The sequence below is a fragment of the Necator americanus genome, chromosome II, assembly GCF_031761385.1.
Source record: "Necator americanus strain Aroian chromosome II, whole genome shotgun sequence".
NCBI lineage: Eukaryota > Metazoa > Nematoda > Chromadorea > Rhabditida > Ancylostomatidae > Necator > Necator americanus.
Genome location: NC_087372.1, coordinates 11,196,377 through 11,212,924, shown reverse-complemented (window position 1 = coordinate 11,212,924; position 16,548 = coordinate 11,196,377). Strand labels below are relative to the sequence as shown.

At 39.3% G+C, this 16,548-nt stretch overlaps 2 protein-coding genes across 3 annotated transcripts; one reads left to right on the top strand and one right to left on the bottom strand.

Moving 5' to 3' along the window:
• Positions 1 to 5,858: 5,858 nt before the first annotated feature.
• RB195_017513 (uncharacterized protein) lies at positions 5,859 to 6,179 on the bottom strand (the record flags this gene model as incomplete). Its single annotated transcript, XM_064184539.1, has 3 exons — positions 5,859 to 5,899; positions 5,954 to 6,037; positions 6,101 to 6,179. 3 exons carry the CDS (start codon positions 6,177 to 6,179, stop codon positions 5,859 to 5,861), a joined length of 204 nt encoding a protein of 67 aa, XP_064040420.1.
• A 120-nt stretch (positions 6,180 to 6,299) lies between these two features.
• On the top strand, positions 6,300 to 16,151 carry RB195_017512 (uncharacterized protein; the record flags this gene model as incomplete). 2 transcript variants are annotated; one of them, XM_013442167.2, is made up of 6 exons in its annotated part: positions 6,300 to 6,320; positions 14,458 to 14,604; positions 14,660 to 14,764; positions 14,867 to 14,995; positions 15,748 to 15,879; positions 16,020 to 16,151. In XM_013442167.2, the coding sequence occupies 6 exons, from the start codon at positions 6,300 to 6,302 to the stop codon at positions 16,149 to 16,151; spliced, it is 666 nt and encodes a 221-aa protein (XP_013297621.2). The 2 variants fall into 2 exon arrangements, with proteins under 2 accessions (XP_013297621.2, XP_064040419.1); XM_064184538.1 differs by lacking the exon at positions 6,300 to 6,320 and adding an exon at positions 14,092 to 14,205.
• Between the last annotated feature and the right edge of the window lie 397 nt (positions 16,152 to 16,548).

Sequence of the window (16,548 nt, the reverse complement as noted above, 5' to 3'; positions counted from 1 at the left end):
ATAAGAGTCGCATCCCCTGGATTATTATGAATAAAAAGTTGATTACTAAGACGGGAGGAGACAATAAGCGTCTGACATTCTCTCCACATCTTTGATCCACATTTTCTTCTGTGTGACTCCCTTATGATTTTATTCGTATGTAGGTCATCTTCACGTATTTCTGACCATGTATAATTTTTGATCGATTTGAACCACATAGTCCTTTGCTTGTGATTCTCCGCTTTAAATATTTTGCCAGATTGTACATATGGGTAGCATAATAAAGATTATATCCTTGTTTTTTTTTTAAAGAATTTGTAACACAAGGAGTCAAATTATGTCAATATGAAAATGTCACTCACACAATAGAATGGAGTAATCGGATCAAAAGGAGCCGAAACCGTCTTTCACGCCGCTTTTTAGGGCAATTTCAGTTGCTACAGTGTCACTAGCAACCATAACACGAATTGACCAGATGTAAATATACGTATGAAGGTAAGCTTCGAGACAATTCCAGCGATTGACCGCACTTATAGGCATCACCCCAAGAATCTGAGGTGGTGCTCATTTCAGGTTGAGTATTCGTAAACGGGGTGGTAGATTATGGTGAGGGATGTGATTCCGTCCATTTCTTCCTAATTGCCGTAAAAAAATGGCCCGAAAAATGCGGCGCGTGCACAAGGCTGGCGTGCTCCAATCGAACTCGTTGTAGAAAACAGCGCGAAGAAATGGACGGGACCACCCTTCTCTCCATAATCTACGATCGCGTGTACGAGTGCTCCACCTCAGATTTGTGGGGTGATGCCTTTAATGAGGTCTTCTCGCCGGCCCATTCAAGTATAAAACCAATGAATAGGCTGCTGAGAGGACCGGAACGTGTACGTAGAGGCGCGTTCTAACGTACCTCGTACGAATTAAAGCGGTTCCTGCGCCGTTTTTTTTGCGACGAGAAAGAGAAAGATGGGCAGGACCACGTCGAGGTCCGCAATCTACTACGCGAACTCTACGTCTTCGCTGGGAGTTCCGCACCACATCGAAATCGTGAGACGCTTCCTTTATGAATTAGACTTACTGTATCGGGACTTTTTCTTTCTGGAGATCGTTACCAAGTACTTGTTTTATAAAGTGGTACTGTTGCCTACCGGGTAGGAAAATTTCGAAATTTCCAGACGATACCGAGCGGTGGGGTGCTAACAATATTTGTTTACGTCTATCGTTAAGACAATGGTAAACATGGACGAGTGGACAATGCCGGCGGCTGGGCAGCACAAAGTCTTTGTCTTGTTTGCTGAGTTATTTGGAAATGCTTTTTAGAAAGCTTCTTGAGCAGGTGCGTCATAATGTTTACGACTATATATTTGATATGTATGCATGGATCGCTCAACTAATGGGTCCAGGAGCCAATGGTTTGATCTTTCTCTAATCAGCATACTATTTCAATGTCAACATCAAGAACTAATGTGCTGACAGGAATAAGCAAATACTTCCATTCAGAGCCAAATTAGTTGTTCAGGGTATGTATGTGCGCTTAATTGCTCTGTATTTTCATTTCCATTCGACCTACAGCTGCTTTCATCCCTCAGCGCTCGAAGGCTTGTTTTTCTTCCTGCATCTCATTTGTCTCTACAATTACAATAATTGCATTTGTGGTTCTTAGTATGTAGTCATGAGTTAGACATTCTCCTTCGAGTTCAACGTGTCCCGAAGAATAAGTGACGATGTACTGTACCGTCCCATCATTCTCATCAGCTGATCGTACGATTAGGAGTTCTCTTCTAGTCATTTGATTCCTCTGTGTCGAATGAGGTGGAACAAATGCGGAATTGTGATAAATTTATGGACTGGTGATAGAAACGGAGCAGAAAAACTGCTGCTGTAAAAAGGTCTCGTGAGGGGATGGGCGGAAAAAAGAAAAAAAAACAGTTGACATGTTGTAAGGGATGTTGTTCGAACTCCCAGTTGTTTTAAAATGATTCACTGCGGAAGTCCTGCTAATATAAGCTAAGTTAATAAATAATCTTTCATAACCCATGAGACTAACGTGAAGAGAGAATGTCTATATTGAAACGTCTTATCTACATTTAAGAAAAGATCGTATGATCTACTGAGCGTGAAAACGTAAAATCGTGGGCACTCGGAATTTCTGCACCAAATTGCGTGGATGTATATTACTATATCCATATTACAGTTTTGTGACCTCATCTTCCATGGGCTATCGCATCTTCTAAAGTTCCCTTTAACATAAAAAGGTTAAAAAATTCCACAAATAACTGTGCTGAAGCTGTCCACGGGTAAAGTGTAGTTGGGGGCTAAACTACGTTTTTAATTCTGGAGGCTCATCCTCCTTTTTTCTGTGAGTAGCTTTAGTCACCATGTCGTAGATTCTCCATGTCTAACGTTAAGGTTTTACTTAGTTATTCACTTCCTGAAATAAGAGCGCAGTAGAGTGCCCCCTTTCCCTCAACTACACTTAACCCGCTATACACTCCTACGTGGTGTCAATTAATCTTTCAGTAGGTTCGTGAGAAAGTTCCGAGTAGTCAGATTTGTCTGCATGGCCGCAGTGCGCATCTTGAGCCAGAGCATGCCTGGATTACAGTAGATGAATTGCACTCACTCACGAAGAGGATAAGTACTGTAGCGCTAGGTCTGTTCCTCATGTAGTCTGTAGATACTTCTATTACAGTAAGCTTAGAACTATTAGCTTTGAATTTGCGTGGAGACCAGGATCCATCGTGCATCTACAAATTAATGTGTTTCACTCATTTTACTCCATGCAGAAGTTCTAGAAAGTTCCCAGGCATACAAGGTTTGGTATTGAACTGCATCTGCTTTTTGGAGGACAGTTGCCTCATAATGGACATAGAGGACATACTCTTGCCAGTTGTCACCAGGTGCAATTGTTCTTCCTCGCATTATTGAGTACAAAACGGGAAATAATACCAACTCAGATAAGTGATCCAAGCAGAGATAGTAAGAGCACTTTTTGATATCAGTATTTTATCTTTTTTTTGTGTCATATTTATACCAAGTATCGGTGGTGATCACTTCTACGAGTATGATGGAATTGGATGTGCACGTTTCATCAAAAGATAGAGGATAAAGTCTTTGGCGTATCAATCCGTTTAGGACGCGCCGACACGTTTGACTGCCTTTCGGAATAGGTTAGGTTTTAGGGGCAGACGATGGATTAGCTCAGTTTTTTATTCTCTGTCTGTTTTTATATACTTTTGTTTATTGTTTTTTAATTGCTTGATCTCTTATTTAATTTTATGTTTTTTTTTTATTTTTATCTATATTTTTCTTCTCTCGACAAAGTGTGGCACAATTTGCCGAGGGATCAGAGAATTGATTGGCACAGCGGCAGTTTCAAACCATCGATCATGCAGTCACACTCGGATCTCCTGCCGACTGCGCTACACCCGCTTTGGAGCTATCGCTGTTTCTTCGTATTCAATCACAACAGCTCCAACAGATTTTTTTCCTCTTTCATTTATTGTGGTCCGTATTTATTCCCCTATGATACGATTCTATCGACAGTATATACTGTTGACTGTCAATCTAGACAAATTCTGGTTGTTCGTCTGATCTTATATCTGATTACCAGCTCTACTAACGTTAACGTTTTATGGCTAACGACGCTAACCATGCGATTTTTTTGAATGGTCAACAAATATTAATAACAGATATTTAATTCATCAAATTATTGCTCGATTAATTCTAGAACTCTCTGCTTATCTCTTAATCCTATGACATATTTTCTAGTATAGGTGCTGTAGCTGTCCCAGACAGATTGAACATTTGTAGCATGTATCGGAGTTGATAATTGGTACCAATTATATATATATATATATTTATTTATTTATTTCATTCTTTTAATACTGGGAACTATTGGCAGCCATTTCTGTAGGTTTCCGTCCCCCGAATCCAATTAGATGAGCGCTAGTAATCTGTCTATTCCTCACAGGAAATGCAAAAACTAGGCGGATGGATCGGACGCGCCGCGGTCATAGAGCAGTATTAAAGGAAATTACCGACGGTAATTTACCGCCGACCGTATTAGGCATTCTGAGAAGCATTACCGTGAATCAGTTGATTTGATGGGAAAATATTCAGATGAAGGACAGACACGGATACTTGAGCTGCGCTTCAATCCCGTAACGGGTTCCACATCCTTCCTACTCTAGACCGGCCCGTAATTTGAACTCATGTAGTTGAATACAGAGAAATTAATTGGTTGAATGAGTCTTCGTTTTCGATCATCGTGTCGTTAATCAGGTCAGTTCGCATGTTTTAAATATAAAAATCCAAGGTTCCGCCACTTCTTGATGCTTCTCGAAGGTTCGGATGACTGTGAATAATTGAAGAATTCTTTTAGGGTGACTTACTTACACTTACTCATAGATTTTAAAGTTTAGCAACCACTGGAAACACAGCAGATGCAAAATTCTTTTTAAGAAGCGGGACTTGTGTGCGCAATCAATTGGTTGATTCATCGAATTTTCTTACTAGTTTCTATTGTTGGTTAGATTTCTTTTCTATGGAATTATTATCTCTAACAATGTCTGAGTTTGATGGAATCACTCGATTACTTTTAGCGTTCCTGTTCTACCGATGAGTCATTCAAAATTGACGTCAAAGCGGATAATTGAATTTAGCATGTGTACGCTTCTTAACCTTACGTTGTTTTCCTCGTTCTTAACTTCATCCTTTGTTCGTTCAAGAACTTGTTTTAGCTCCGCGCTCATTTTCCTTAACGATGCATATAAATTTACAATTAACGGCACGATCGTCTTGGGTGGTCTCCTTCGACCGAAATAAACGATAGACATTATTTGGTTGTAAGAAGCGGGCAAGTGTACGAGGTACTGCGCTTTCCAGCGCTCTATTCCCAACTGGAAACGTTAAATCACGGATAGGGTCAACTACGCGTACTCTATCCGGACGTTTCGCCCCGTTTTCCCTTGTCTTTGGCCTTCTTTTAAGAGTTCTTCTAAGAGTAGGCGGAGAGATGAAATACAAGTTATTAGACGTTTAGACTCGGTTTGACTCCGAATTGATCGTTGCTGCCTTGACAGTTGTCAGTTGCGTTGTGATAAATGAATGACAATGCCGAAGGAGAGAAGGAAACTCGACATATGGTCGGTAGTCAACTTTACGACATTGAATGCACCTTTTTTTAAGTGAGAAAGACGATCTATTGGTATTATTGTGGCCTGAGGTTGGGTGCTCATAAATTTTACTTCTTGAGAGTTTTTGCCTCATAACCATTGTAGTGAAAACGATATGAATATCTTATGGACGATAGTCACAAAAATCGAATGTTAGCACAAAAATTTAGTGAGTTGAGGACTTTGGAATCTAAGTGAATGAAACAGTATGAGAAAAGATGAGGTGTTTCAGTCCTCATCTTCAGTGTTTTTTTTTTTTGAAAGCATGGGAAAAAAAAGTTGCCCAAACTAACGGTAAAACACAAAAAATGCAACGTAACTTCAAAAAAGGGACCGTTTTCGTCAAATAGCTGGATGAAAAAGAAAGTGAAAAAAACAGCCCACACAGCTATGATCGTAATCTTTACGATTAAAAACTCGGCCTTACTGTCCATTGAAACGGTATTTTCAAATCTATCCCTCAATTCTAATTTTTTTTCTTTTTCCCAGGTTTTCTTCAATTCTTCAATCAAGTACTATTTTATGAACTTTGGTTACTTGAGAGTTATCTGCGACACTACATACTCTCAACTTGGAGAATCCGTATGTACTCCTAAAATGTAGGATGCGTCTCATAGGATGTTTTCGCTAGTGGTTTATGCAGACTCAAACTTGAATGCATTCAGGGCAGTGCGAAAAGTCCTATTCTTTTTCCATGTGGGACTTTTTCTAGCGCCTTGAGACCTCTAACTTTTTCGTTGTTTTCCCTTCTAAAATCGATTGATGCTGAGCGGAGATTAAGCGGAAAAAAGACCGACTATTACCGTAAGACGTTGTGACGACCTCGTTTTGGCAGAACTTCCCGAATAAGGAGGATCCAAGGTTTCTTTTTCTAACCAAGACCGCACCTAGAATTGTAACCGGATCAACTGGAAGCCACCCGGAGTATGACTATGCCACCACTCATATACTTAGAACATCTGTCAATGACTCATCTACAGTAAGATCCAATACTTCGTGCAAACTGATCGTATCTCTTTCAACAGTCATTTACGTAACACGGTGATTTATCACTGGATCGTTGACGTAGTTTTTGCGACCCCTGCGGTGAGGGCATGGGTACATAAAGTCCTCAACGTTCAGTATCAAGGTTATTCCCTCTCTGCCACAATGCTAAAGAAACTTGAAAAGGTGCGTTTATACTTCGAACTACTTACTTATTCGAACGATTTCTTGTCCTAGTTCAAAGTTTTCTAACATTTTCCACACTCAACGTACGGATCGGAGATCTCATCTTTGCGCGGCTCATTTATTGCCGATGTACACAGCTAGGCTTGTCGGCGTGTAGGCGCTGCTTGGTCCTCGGCGGGAGGTACGAAGAAAAAGAGAGAAAGAGACCTGTTCGGGTTTAGTTGCCGATCACATCGCTGGACTGGTCCAATTTTCGGCTCTTATTCGAATTTCGCTTGTAGAAAATGGTTTTTGGGAATATTTCAACGGAAATTTCATTCTTTCATAAGATTTTTTCGAAAACATCTCTCTAAGGAAGGTACACAATAGTCAGTGCTGTGCACACAGCGTTAGTGTCTTACGATGCACTATGCGGTGCACTTTTGGTCGTGAACCAGCCAGCTGGCCGTCTTTCCTCGCGAGCAACGCGCGATTCGATTGAGCCGCTCGGCAGCCTCATTTCGTTCGTTCGATTTCTTTCGATCCTCCACGACAACCATAGTACATAGCTAGCACACATTCCAACCACATAATCAATTCCTATACTTTCAACAGCTCGTTCCGCTGCTCTTGCAACATCTTCCAAACTAATATTTGTTCTCTTTTTATCAAAGAACCGGCTTATTTGCTTCATGTCGCAGCTGTATTCACAAATACTAATGAACTGGTTATCTTGGATAAGAGTTACTTAGCCGTTTCTTCTTTGTGGTTCATCGAGCGCTTTGCTGGCTCTGATCTGTTCATTTGGTTTAAAAAATTCAATATTATGATAGGTTTTGTTACAAGCTGTTCTTTTATTGCTTTTTTTTAATGCGAAACTAGCACTATCTCGTTTTCGTTTTCGATTTTTGGGGTATGTTTGAGAGAAATAGTTGGAATTTCATTTCTTCCCTTCATAATAATGTTTCAGTATGGAATTTCTCTTAATATCACCACTATACGCTGCAGAATTGGTGCAATTCCTGTGCAGAATTGTTGCATAAGGAGTGAAGGTACATGCGACATTGGGATTTTCCCCACATTGGCTCCAAATTTAGCTTTATAGGATTCAAATCCGCTTTTCGCTCTGTCCTAGCTTTGAAAAAGAAATTCTACGAGTATTACGCATCATATAAACATTTGATGGAAGCGATCATTATTATTATTCAATTCTGTTGGAAATAATCTTTGGAGCGGATCTAGCGATTGTACTTGTATATGGTTAAAAAAAAAAACATCAGAAAACAGTTGTATGTAGAAACACATGAAAACTTCCTGAACTCATGCACATTTAGTGTATTGGGCTCTGTAGTCAAACTATAGTCATCGTACTTTTCGCATCATTCCTTAAAAATCCTCTCCAATGTTACGTAGGAGTTACTGGACATCTTGAACAAGGATATCACTTAAATACTACACCAAAACATTAGCGTGTGGAGTTGCTGTTGAGCAATGCGTGAATTATACATTTGAGGATTCAGAGATTTATAGGCATCACACCACGAATCTGAGGTGGTACGGACTTCAGATGGATATACGGGACAGTAGATCATGGAGAGGGGGGTGATTCCGTTCATTTCTTCCTAATTGCCGTAAAAAACGGCGCGGAAGATACGGCTTCGGGCGTTCTGGCGCACTATTTTCTAGAAGGAGTTCGATTGGAGCGCGTCAGCCTTGTGCACGCGCCGCCGCATCTTCCGGGCCGTTTTTTTACGGCAATCAGGAAGAAATGGACGGAATCACCCCCTCCCCCTTCCCTCTCCATAATCTACTATCCCGTATACGAATAAAAGGATAAAAGTCACTGGCGTATCAATCCACTTGGGATGCGCCAACGCGTTTTACTGGAATTCGTAATCGGTGAGGTTTTGGAAAGCGTGTTGGCCTATACAATGACTTGGGGTGGGTGTGGCGCAGTCGGTTAGAGGTCCGTTGTAGCCACACGGTCGAGGGTTCGAAAACGCCCTAGTGCAAACCAAGCCTTTCATCCCTGTGGGGTACCGATAAATTGGTACCAGACTTGTCTGGGAGGATAAAAAGACTGATTTGATCATCGGCTGGCCCCCGCAAGCCATTGTATAGGCCAAGACGCGTTCCAAAACCTCCCGAGTGGATTGATACGCCAGTGACTTTATCCTTTATCCGTATACGAATACTCCACCTGAAATCCGTACCACCTATCCGTATCCGTAGATTCCTGGGGTGATGCCTTTAAAAATCCTTTCCAATATTATGTAGGACTTATTCGGCATCTTCAGCACGGCTATCACTCAAATACTACACCAAAACATTAACTTGTGGATTTGCTGTCGAGCACTGCAATTATACATTCGAGGCTTCAGTGATTGTAAAAAAAGTAAATTTCGAGCATCGTCATGTTTTGCTGCGAGGAATCCGTTCACACTGAGAAAGCCCAAGCAGTTTTTTTCGAACTACCACTCCATTATTGTGTATGTATGCATCTCTCATCGTGTTTCTCGGGGTCTTCTTAGACTTCATTCAAGAGAGGTGCTTTGGTTCGTTTTTTTTAAACCATCATTTGCACTTTGTAAGATTACGGTGCTTGCGTACTTGTGCTGTAGTGGCTATACTGTACTTCTAGACAAACTTTAATTACAAACAAATTATTATTATGTTGGTGCCATATTCTAGTTGTTTTTGTTGTCTTGCTGCCATAATTGCTCAATTAGGAAAAATTAAGAAACTTTCTTTTTTTTTCTTGAACTCAAAGTAACAGGGCTTGGTCAGCGCTGTTACGTGCAGTTTTGTAGATCAACCGCATAAGGACAGAACGATAAGGTGTTGGGGATTCAAGCAAGAAAGTATTTCATGATCTCTTCAACTCCTCATTTTATTTATCTATACATAATTTTTTTAAAACCGATATACACGTTTTGTGAATCAATCGTGTAAATAATTAGTAATAATTGATGCTTTCCTTCCGGCATGACGTGACGTGAGGAAAACATTAACTATTACTAATTATCCACTCCGATATCCACTACAAGACATTTGAAAAATTTAGAAGAAATTTTAGAAAAAAATTAATTTTAGAAGAATTTAATTTTTAGGATAAATTGGGAAATTTTTTAGAATAATCCTATTTGTTTCCCGACAGGAGATAGGAGATGTTCATTCCGCCTGTGTTGCATGGCGTTGTTCGAATACTCCCTCTGGGATAATCAATTGATAGTTTTTCCCTCATAGAAAAGATCCATGATTTGTTGCCACAATCCTTTCATTTCTATTTGTTCAGATGTCAAAGTACACTAATGATGATGCTGTTCTAGGAAAATCGGCGAAGCTTTTTTTTAAATTTTGGCAACTTGACAACTTTACCAGTTGGCTGATATTTTGTCATTATTTCCGTCTACGTTTTGATTCTTTACCTCCAAAACAACTATTTGTTTGTGTTTTGATCAAGAATTACGCATTAGGGAGAAAAATTCCAACAACTTCTTGAAAAGCTGTTTCCACTACATTACGTGTACTCTTAAGTATCAAACAATTTCGTTTTTTTTTTCTGGAAACAAAGGTTGAGCAATGATTGTTTGCAAGGGAAATTTAATTTAAATCTTTAGTTACATGGAAAGAGATAGACACTAAAGAGATCCTATCTTGTACTTCGCGCTAATTCCGTCAAACTTTTCGAAATTTTCCTGATAAGTGGAAATAGTCCTTGTTTTTGATGGAGCCGCTGTCTGGATAGGAAAAGATGTAGGTAACAAGCAATTTTGTTGCGGACGTTTAATTGAATCGAATCGAATTTTTCCTGTGAACTTTTTTTCCCTCTGATCCTTGTAAGGGTATTACATTGCAGCGTCTTAATGCAATTACGGAAATAGTCAAGGCCGTACGGTAAGATCACACAGATTTGTTCAACACTGTATGTGTGAGAAACCTCTCTTGTGACAATTTAGAAATTTCATCACTTATTTATTTAATTCATTCGTTTTTGTGCGTTGTTCGAACAACACACCTAACCGACTTTTATTTTCAAAAAAAGGTTTTTCGAATTAATTGAAAATCTGACGGTTCTAGAAACACTGACATTCGAAATACCGATGTACTAAACGTTTGAGACTTGAATATTCGAATAATCCGAAAATTCGAATATCTCGGAAGTTCTCAAGAACTCTCATATATATAATATGGTATTCATGTGCATATGTGAACGTTTATTGCATGTCACCCTGTTTTTTTTTTTGTTCGTTGACAAAAAAAAAGTTTTGTCACTACTCCGGAGGTGAACACTAAACCGGAGAGTCACTAACAAGAGATCTCTTTTCTTTTTTTTTTCTCCTTCTCCATACTGTCCTTTCTTGATTGAAACGTACTTCCAAAGCCGAATTCTTGCCTATGACTGTGTTGATAAGTTGAATAAGTTTCTATTTCTTATTCTCACCACAAAAATTGGAATTCATCGATTCACTTTTTTTTTACTTGTTATCGAAAGGAAATGGCAATTTCTGGTGGCTAGAAAAACGCTCGTCACAGGTGATTCCTGGCAGTTGAAACGTGAGAATAACACTTCGCTCACTGATTTGAACAACTGGTATCTCTCGTGACCAGTTATTATGCGCTTGCTTTATCGAGTTTTCTTGGAAATTAATAATTATCGATGCAAATGAACAACAATTGCAGCTCGCGGACGTGGATAAATTTTTTGGATAAAAATCTTCTTGCATAGAGACAACGTAGTGTGAGCCAAAAAACTTCTCTTTGTCGTTTGAACAAGTTACCTTAGCTAAATATTCCTGAAACTCTCTTTTTTATTGTTGTTTTATTACTCAACAATATTTTCCTTTAATATTATCTTCTGTTTTCACCTTTCCCACTTTCTCTCCTTTTTTCTTGAAACTACATATTTCTAGTTTATAAGTACTGGAAATAGTAATTTGGCCTTAAAATGCAGAAGCAAGAAGTGAACATTGAAAAAACAACAAGGATTTAATTTGACGAATAGAATTCATAGTGCTGCAGTTCCTTTTCATTTCCATACCGCGGTCGGCCAGTATCACATTATCAACTCCTTTGTTTTCTCATTTCATATTGAACCACTTTTGAAACTGGGTTAGGAACGGAAGAAGACGAGTTGAAGAGAGAAATGTGCTGTTCGGATGTTTCCAAATATTTACTTAGATAAAAGTAGCGGTACTTGTGATTTGTGAGCAACGGCAGCTACCAGCTGAGGTTTGCGAGGCAAATGAATTTCCTCCTTGAAAATGTAATGGGTTATTGTGACTAGAAAACTCAATTTGGTGGTACCAATAAGGATTGTTTTTGGAAAATAATACTCAGCTGAGTCAACAACACCACTCACTGGACTAATTCACTTACCTTTTTTTTAATATTTTCGCAAATCGGAATAGTGACCTAGTTTTACTCGTTTTTCTGTTCTTTTTTTAGATACGTTTTAGTGCGGTGTTTTAGTGTTTTAGTGTAGTAACATAAACGATGAATCATTTCAGCTTCAGTTACGTAAATACGAGACTTTAGTGTCGTGTTGTGAATTTTAATTTGTTTTCGAACATATATGTACGCATGCGAAGAATACTGATGCTTGAACGAGAAAATTTGCTTTCTCGGATAGATGAGGGGTTCAGGAAAGGAAATTTGACTTTCAGTTCGTTTCAACGAGTTTTTTTTTCTCTTGAAGAAATAGGCAGTGGAATATTTTCATGAACTCTTCGGGGGAAAACTCCCTAGGCGTGCAAGCAATCAAACCCACCTGTCTAATTTTTTATTTATGCGCTCTTTAATCGATGTTTAAAAGTACTATCGTATTAAATAGTGAAAAACAGTCAAGAAAGTAATTAGCCTGTTCGTTTTCCACATCTCATCGCATCTAGAATTCTTGCTGTGGGCGAGCATTTCTTCTTCTAAGCCCAGAACAGGCATTCAATCACCGAAGGCTGGTTCTCTTCTATCATTTATTCTGGTGAATGTTCTCCTCATTTCTTATTCATCGTCGAGAAAAAAAAACACCTGATGAGTATTTTGCAAGAACTTAGAGGTACCAGTTCTTGTGATTGTGTTTAAAATTCTCTTGCAATGGTGGTGATAGCGGACTAACTGTACTTCTAATTCTTACTTCATTGTACTGTTTTGCTTGCTACCTACGTATCCCACGAGTGTCACAGATCCGGCCGTAAGTATAAAAATTTCAGAAAGAAAAAACAGCTGCAAATTAATCGTGTAATTCTATGCACTTTGCTTTTTTCTTTTTTTACTTGCTACTGCTTCTTGCCTAACCGATTCAGTTTCCTAAGTTCAATTCTTTACGATTGGCCGTTGTTGCGACTAAGGTGGAGATTATGTGAGTCTTTGTTGAATGTTTTTGATGGCGTTCTCAAATTTTTCTCGTAATGCCATTTTTTTAAATGCATTTCACAAAATTTTAGTTTTGTTGTTTTAAGTTTCACCATGATAGTTTACCCAGTGAGATACTGAAAATTTTTTATAATTATTTAGTTATTTATTTGAAAACACTTATAGGTGTGCCACAAAACGAAAACAAGAAGGAAACTAACCGCTACCAAGAAATTTTCTTAAAATGTTGTGCTAAAAAGTTTCAGTGGCTGCGCAAACAAATACGTATATAACTATACACGTACACAAATACATAAATATATATATATACGACTGATCCTAGAACAACGGAGATGGTTGTTCATCTCCAATCAATTCCAAAAAATCCTCGGTGGTGATCAAGAATCCCCCCTTAGCTGGGTTTATGTCCGTCTCTTCATTGCTGTACTTATATCGGCAGCCTCCTTCGCATTCATTTTCGGGCACGATGCTTTTTGCACGGCTGTTCGCTTGCCTGAACGAAATGCCGCCGCTGCTTTTTATGGTTGTGGTGTGCATGCGATGGAGTTCTCAGGGGCTTAACGCTTCAATATCATTCTTCACCGCAGGAATAAATGCTCTTCAAAGCGTTAATAGACCGCTATTACTCAAAAATCCCATCCATGACCTCTCATTTGCTTGGCGATGCTGTTGTTTAAGGTTTGTCTGTCAATTTATTTCTTATGCAGTGCTTCGGGTCTTTTTTTTTCGAGAATTCCGCTGTTTCTCATCGGCATCTGCGGGTCAGATGCGCATTATGTGGCGTGTTTCTTCAATATTCATATGACTATACCATCGTGCTTGTCGCTAATAATATGCCTGGATATTCACATTAGGAATCCATTAACGCATTAGGAAAGAATCACTACAAAAGTGCTTGCACAACTCATAAGTTTAGAAACAGATATAACTGAGGACAATATGTAAAATTACAGAGGAATAGTTTCTATAAATGGTTACGAAGTTCTCCCATTTTTCGGTAACTGTGTTCTTTCACGATTTTGCTTTGCTCATTCAGTGGAGCTACAGAAGATGGGAGATATTTTTGAGAACATCATGGTGACCGGTGTTATTCCGAAAAGTATCCTACGCTATGTTTTTCACCCACGCAAGCGTAGTGAGAGAAAGAAAACCGAAAATGAGAATGTTCTTTTCCTGACTCCTATATACTTTATTCTCTGTCCTTTGCGGTGAGCCTTCCTTTCGAGAAACTATTCGACGGAGATTTCTCAGATGCTACCATTCTTTTATAGTATCTGAAGCCTAGGTAAAAACGACATGAAGCACGATGCAGTTGCGTAAGCGTCAGCGCACGAAGGGCGATGAAGATGGGCGCGGTGTGGTATGGCTGTTGGAATCGACGTGGGACCATCGCGAGCTGCAACGGTGAACGGTTCCTGGCATGGGTTCCTGCTCGATCCCAACCGCTACGCTCCATCGCACCGCTTCAAGAGTAGGCGCTTGCGCAGCTGCATCGTGCTTCATTGTCGTTTTGACCCGACTAAACAAATTGGTAGTGGGTTCCATTTTCATTCACGCCCCTCCCCCTTCCCCTCCTTTTTGTACTCTTTGGCCAGATAGCCAGAGATACCTATCTCTTATTTCTCATCATTTTTTTTCCCACAAATTAAACATTTTTGATGAATCTTTTTGGCGAAACGCTTTTTATCTGATTATGCTTCATTATTTTCCCCCCATTTTGAGTTCTCAATAGTTTCTACTAACATATGTTGTTTGAAAATCTCTTCAGAAAGCTGTTTACTTTTAGAAAATGCCATTTTTGGGTAAACTTTTTGACAAAAAGCGCAAACGAAAGCAGACTACACCCACGTCCGAAGAGGCAATCAACAATTTACGTGACATTGAAGCGATACTTGTGAAGAAACAGGAGTATTACGAGGAGAAGATTGCTACGGTCTGTTAGTATCTTTGTTTCAAACTTGTTCTCGGATAATCAACGGTACTTTCAGGAAATTGCTACTGCGAAAAAGCACGGCACAAAGAATCAAAAGCTTGCATTAGCCGCCCTGAAACGAAAAAAACACCACGAGACTGAATTGTCGAGGATTGACGGGGTTGTTAACGTTTCCGCTGTTTCTTCACACTCTAGTTGTTCTTAGAGGCACCTCGTCTGCTTTATATTATAAACTGAAAAAAAAATTTGCTCTAATTCATAGGTGCTAATGAAAATCGAAGCACAACGAACTGCTCTAGAGGATGCGGGTCTCAACATGGAGGTGGTGGGTGTGCTCGACCACACTACAAATGCTCTCCGCGTTGCTAATCAGAACTTGGACATCGACAAGGTTAGTCTTTCGGTATTTTGGATTGCATCAACCTTGCAATTTGAAGGCTAAGAGTTTACAGTTGAGGATATAATTCTTCTTCTGTGAGCTTTGAAGGCGAGCTGTAATAGAGTCCATTTCTTTCCGCTCTACTGGGAGATTTTTCCAGCTGAACTCAATTGCGATGTCATTTGAATGCAGCCACAGCAGAAACTCATAAAGTTCTAAATTTGAATGAATCGAAAGTAGAATAAGCCTAGAAAACTTCAAATTTATCTCTGTTAATTCGCTGAAGTAGTATAAGAGGTGGCGGATAAAATAGAACCTAGTAAGTAAGTAGTTCGTCGTCCTCGCTAAGTGTTCATAGTTACGACGCTTGAGACTGGAATGATTTAGTCGAAAGGAATAACAGATAAGAAATATTTGTTATTATACTACAGACCAGACGTAGGCTCATTTTTTGGTCTACCATCACTGGGAAACGCTTTAGGGATTAGGTGCTATTAGTGTGGATTTTCTTTTTCCAAAATGGTTACGATGAACAAGCCAAAAAACAAACCAAAATGTACCTTCCAAAGTTGCTTTTGGAAGCAATTATAACGATTTACCGGATAATCTTCTCTGCAGAAACACTGCTGGATACCCTAAAACCTATTTTAAAAAAACTGCTTGAACACGGGGAAGTGAAGTTGTGGAAGCGCAATAAAATAGCGGATTTTGTCTGTCTTCAACGCGTAAATTTTCCATTTACAATAGATTTTTTAACATTTCAGGTAGGAGAGCTAATGGATAGCATCGCTGAAGACCTACAGTTGTCCGACGAATTCGCCAACGCAATTAGCCAACCAATCGGTGACGTTCATGATGAGGACGAGCTAATGAAGGAGTTGGAAGAACTCGAAAAGGTTAAATTTCAATGTTTCAAATGACGTGAACAAACGATTGCAATAAAAAGGAAAGGAAATCACTTTGAAATAGCATTATGCTCAACAAAGAGAGATAAGACATTTAAAAATTGAAAAAAAAATTAATATGATAGTTTTAGGGCCCTATCGCTGCTGTTGAACTTCCAGATGTTCCAGCTGGTCCCATAACCCGAGCACGCGCTAGTCGCGATAAATTACGACGTATGGATACAGAAATGGAAGAGCTGCAGAAATGGGCTGCTGCTAACTAGTATCGGTCATGCTTTTTTGCTCATTGCTGTTTTCGGTGTATATTACTTTGAAATTTCACTTTGTTATGCTGTTGCTGCGGTCGTTGTAATCCAGTTCATGTTAGTTAGTTGGCTTCGTACATCTCTGAAGGATCTGCTAAACGCGATTCCAACCTTTTCGATATTTAACGAATAAAGTCATGCATTTTCGAGAACTTTCTTTGACGAACCATCATTCATACGGAATACACTGAAAGGTACCAAATTAGTGAAGTGTTGGTAGAGGGAATTACTGCAGATTTTTTTCCCCAAATTTCTCCGTCAGAACCACGAGGAGAGGAGGGAATCTGTAAATCTCGAGAGCGGAATTTCTGCGATTCCTTCAAAGCGATGCACTTTTTTAGTGCAGCTAAGTTGA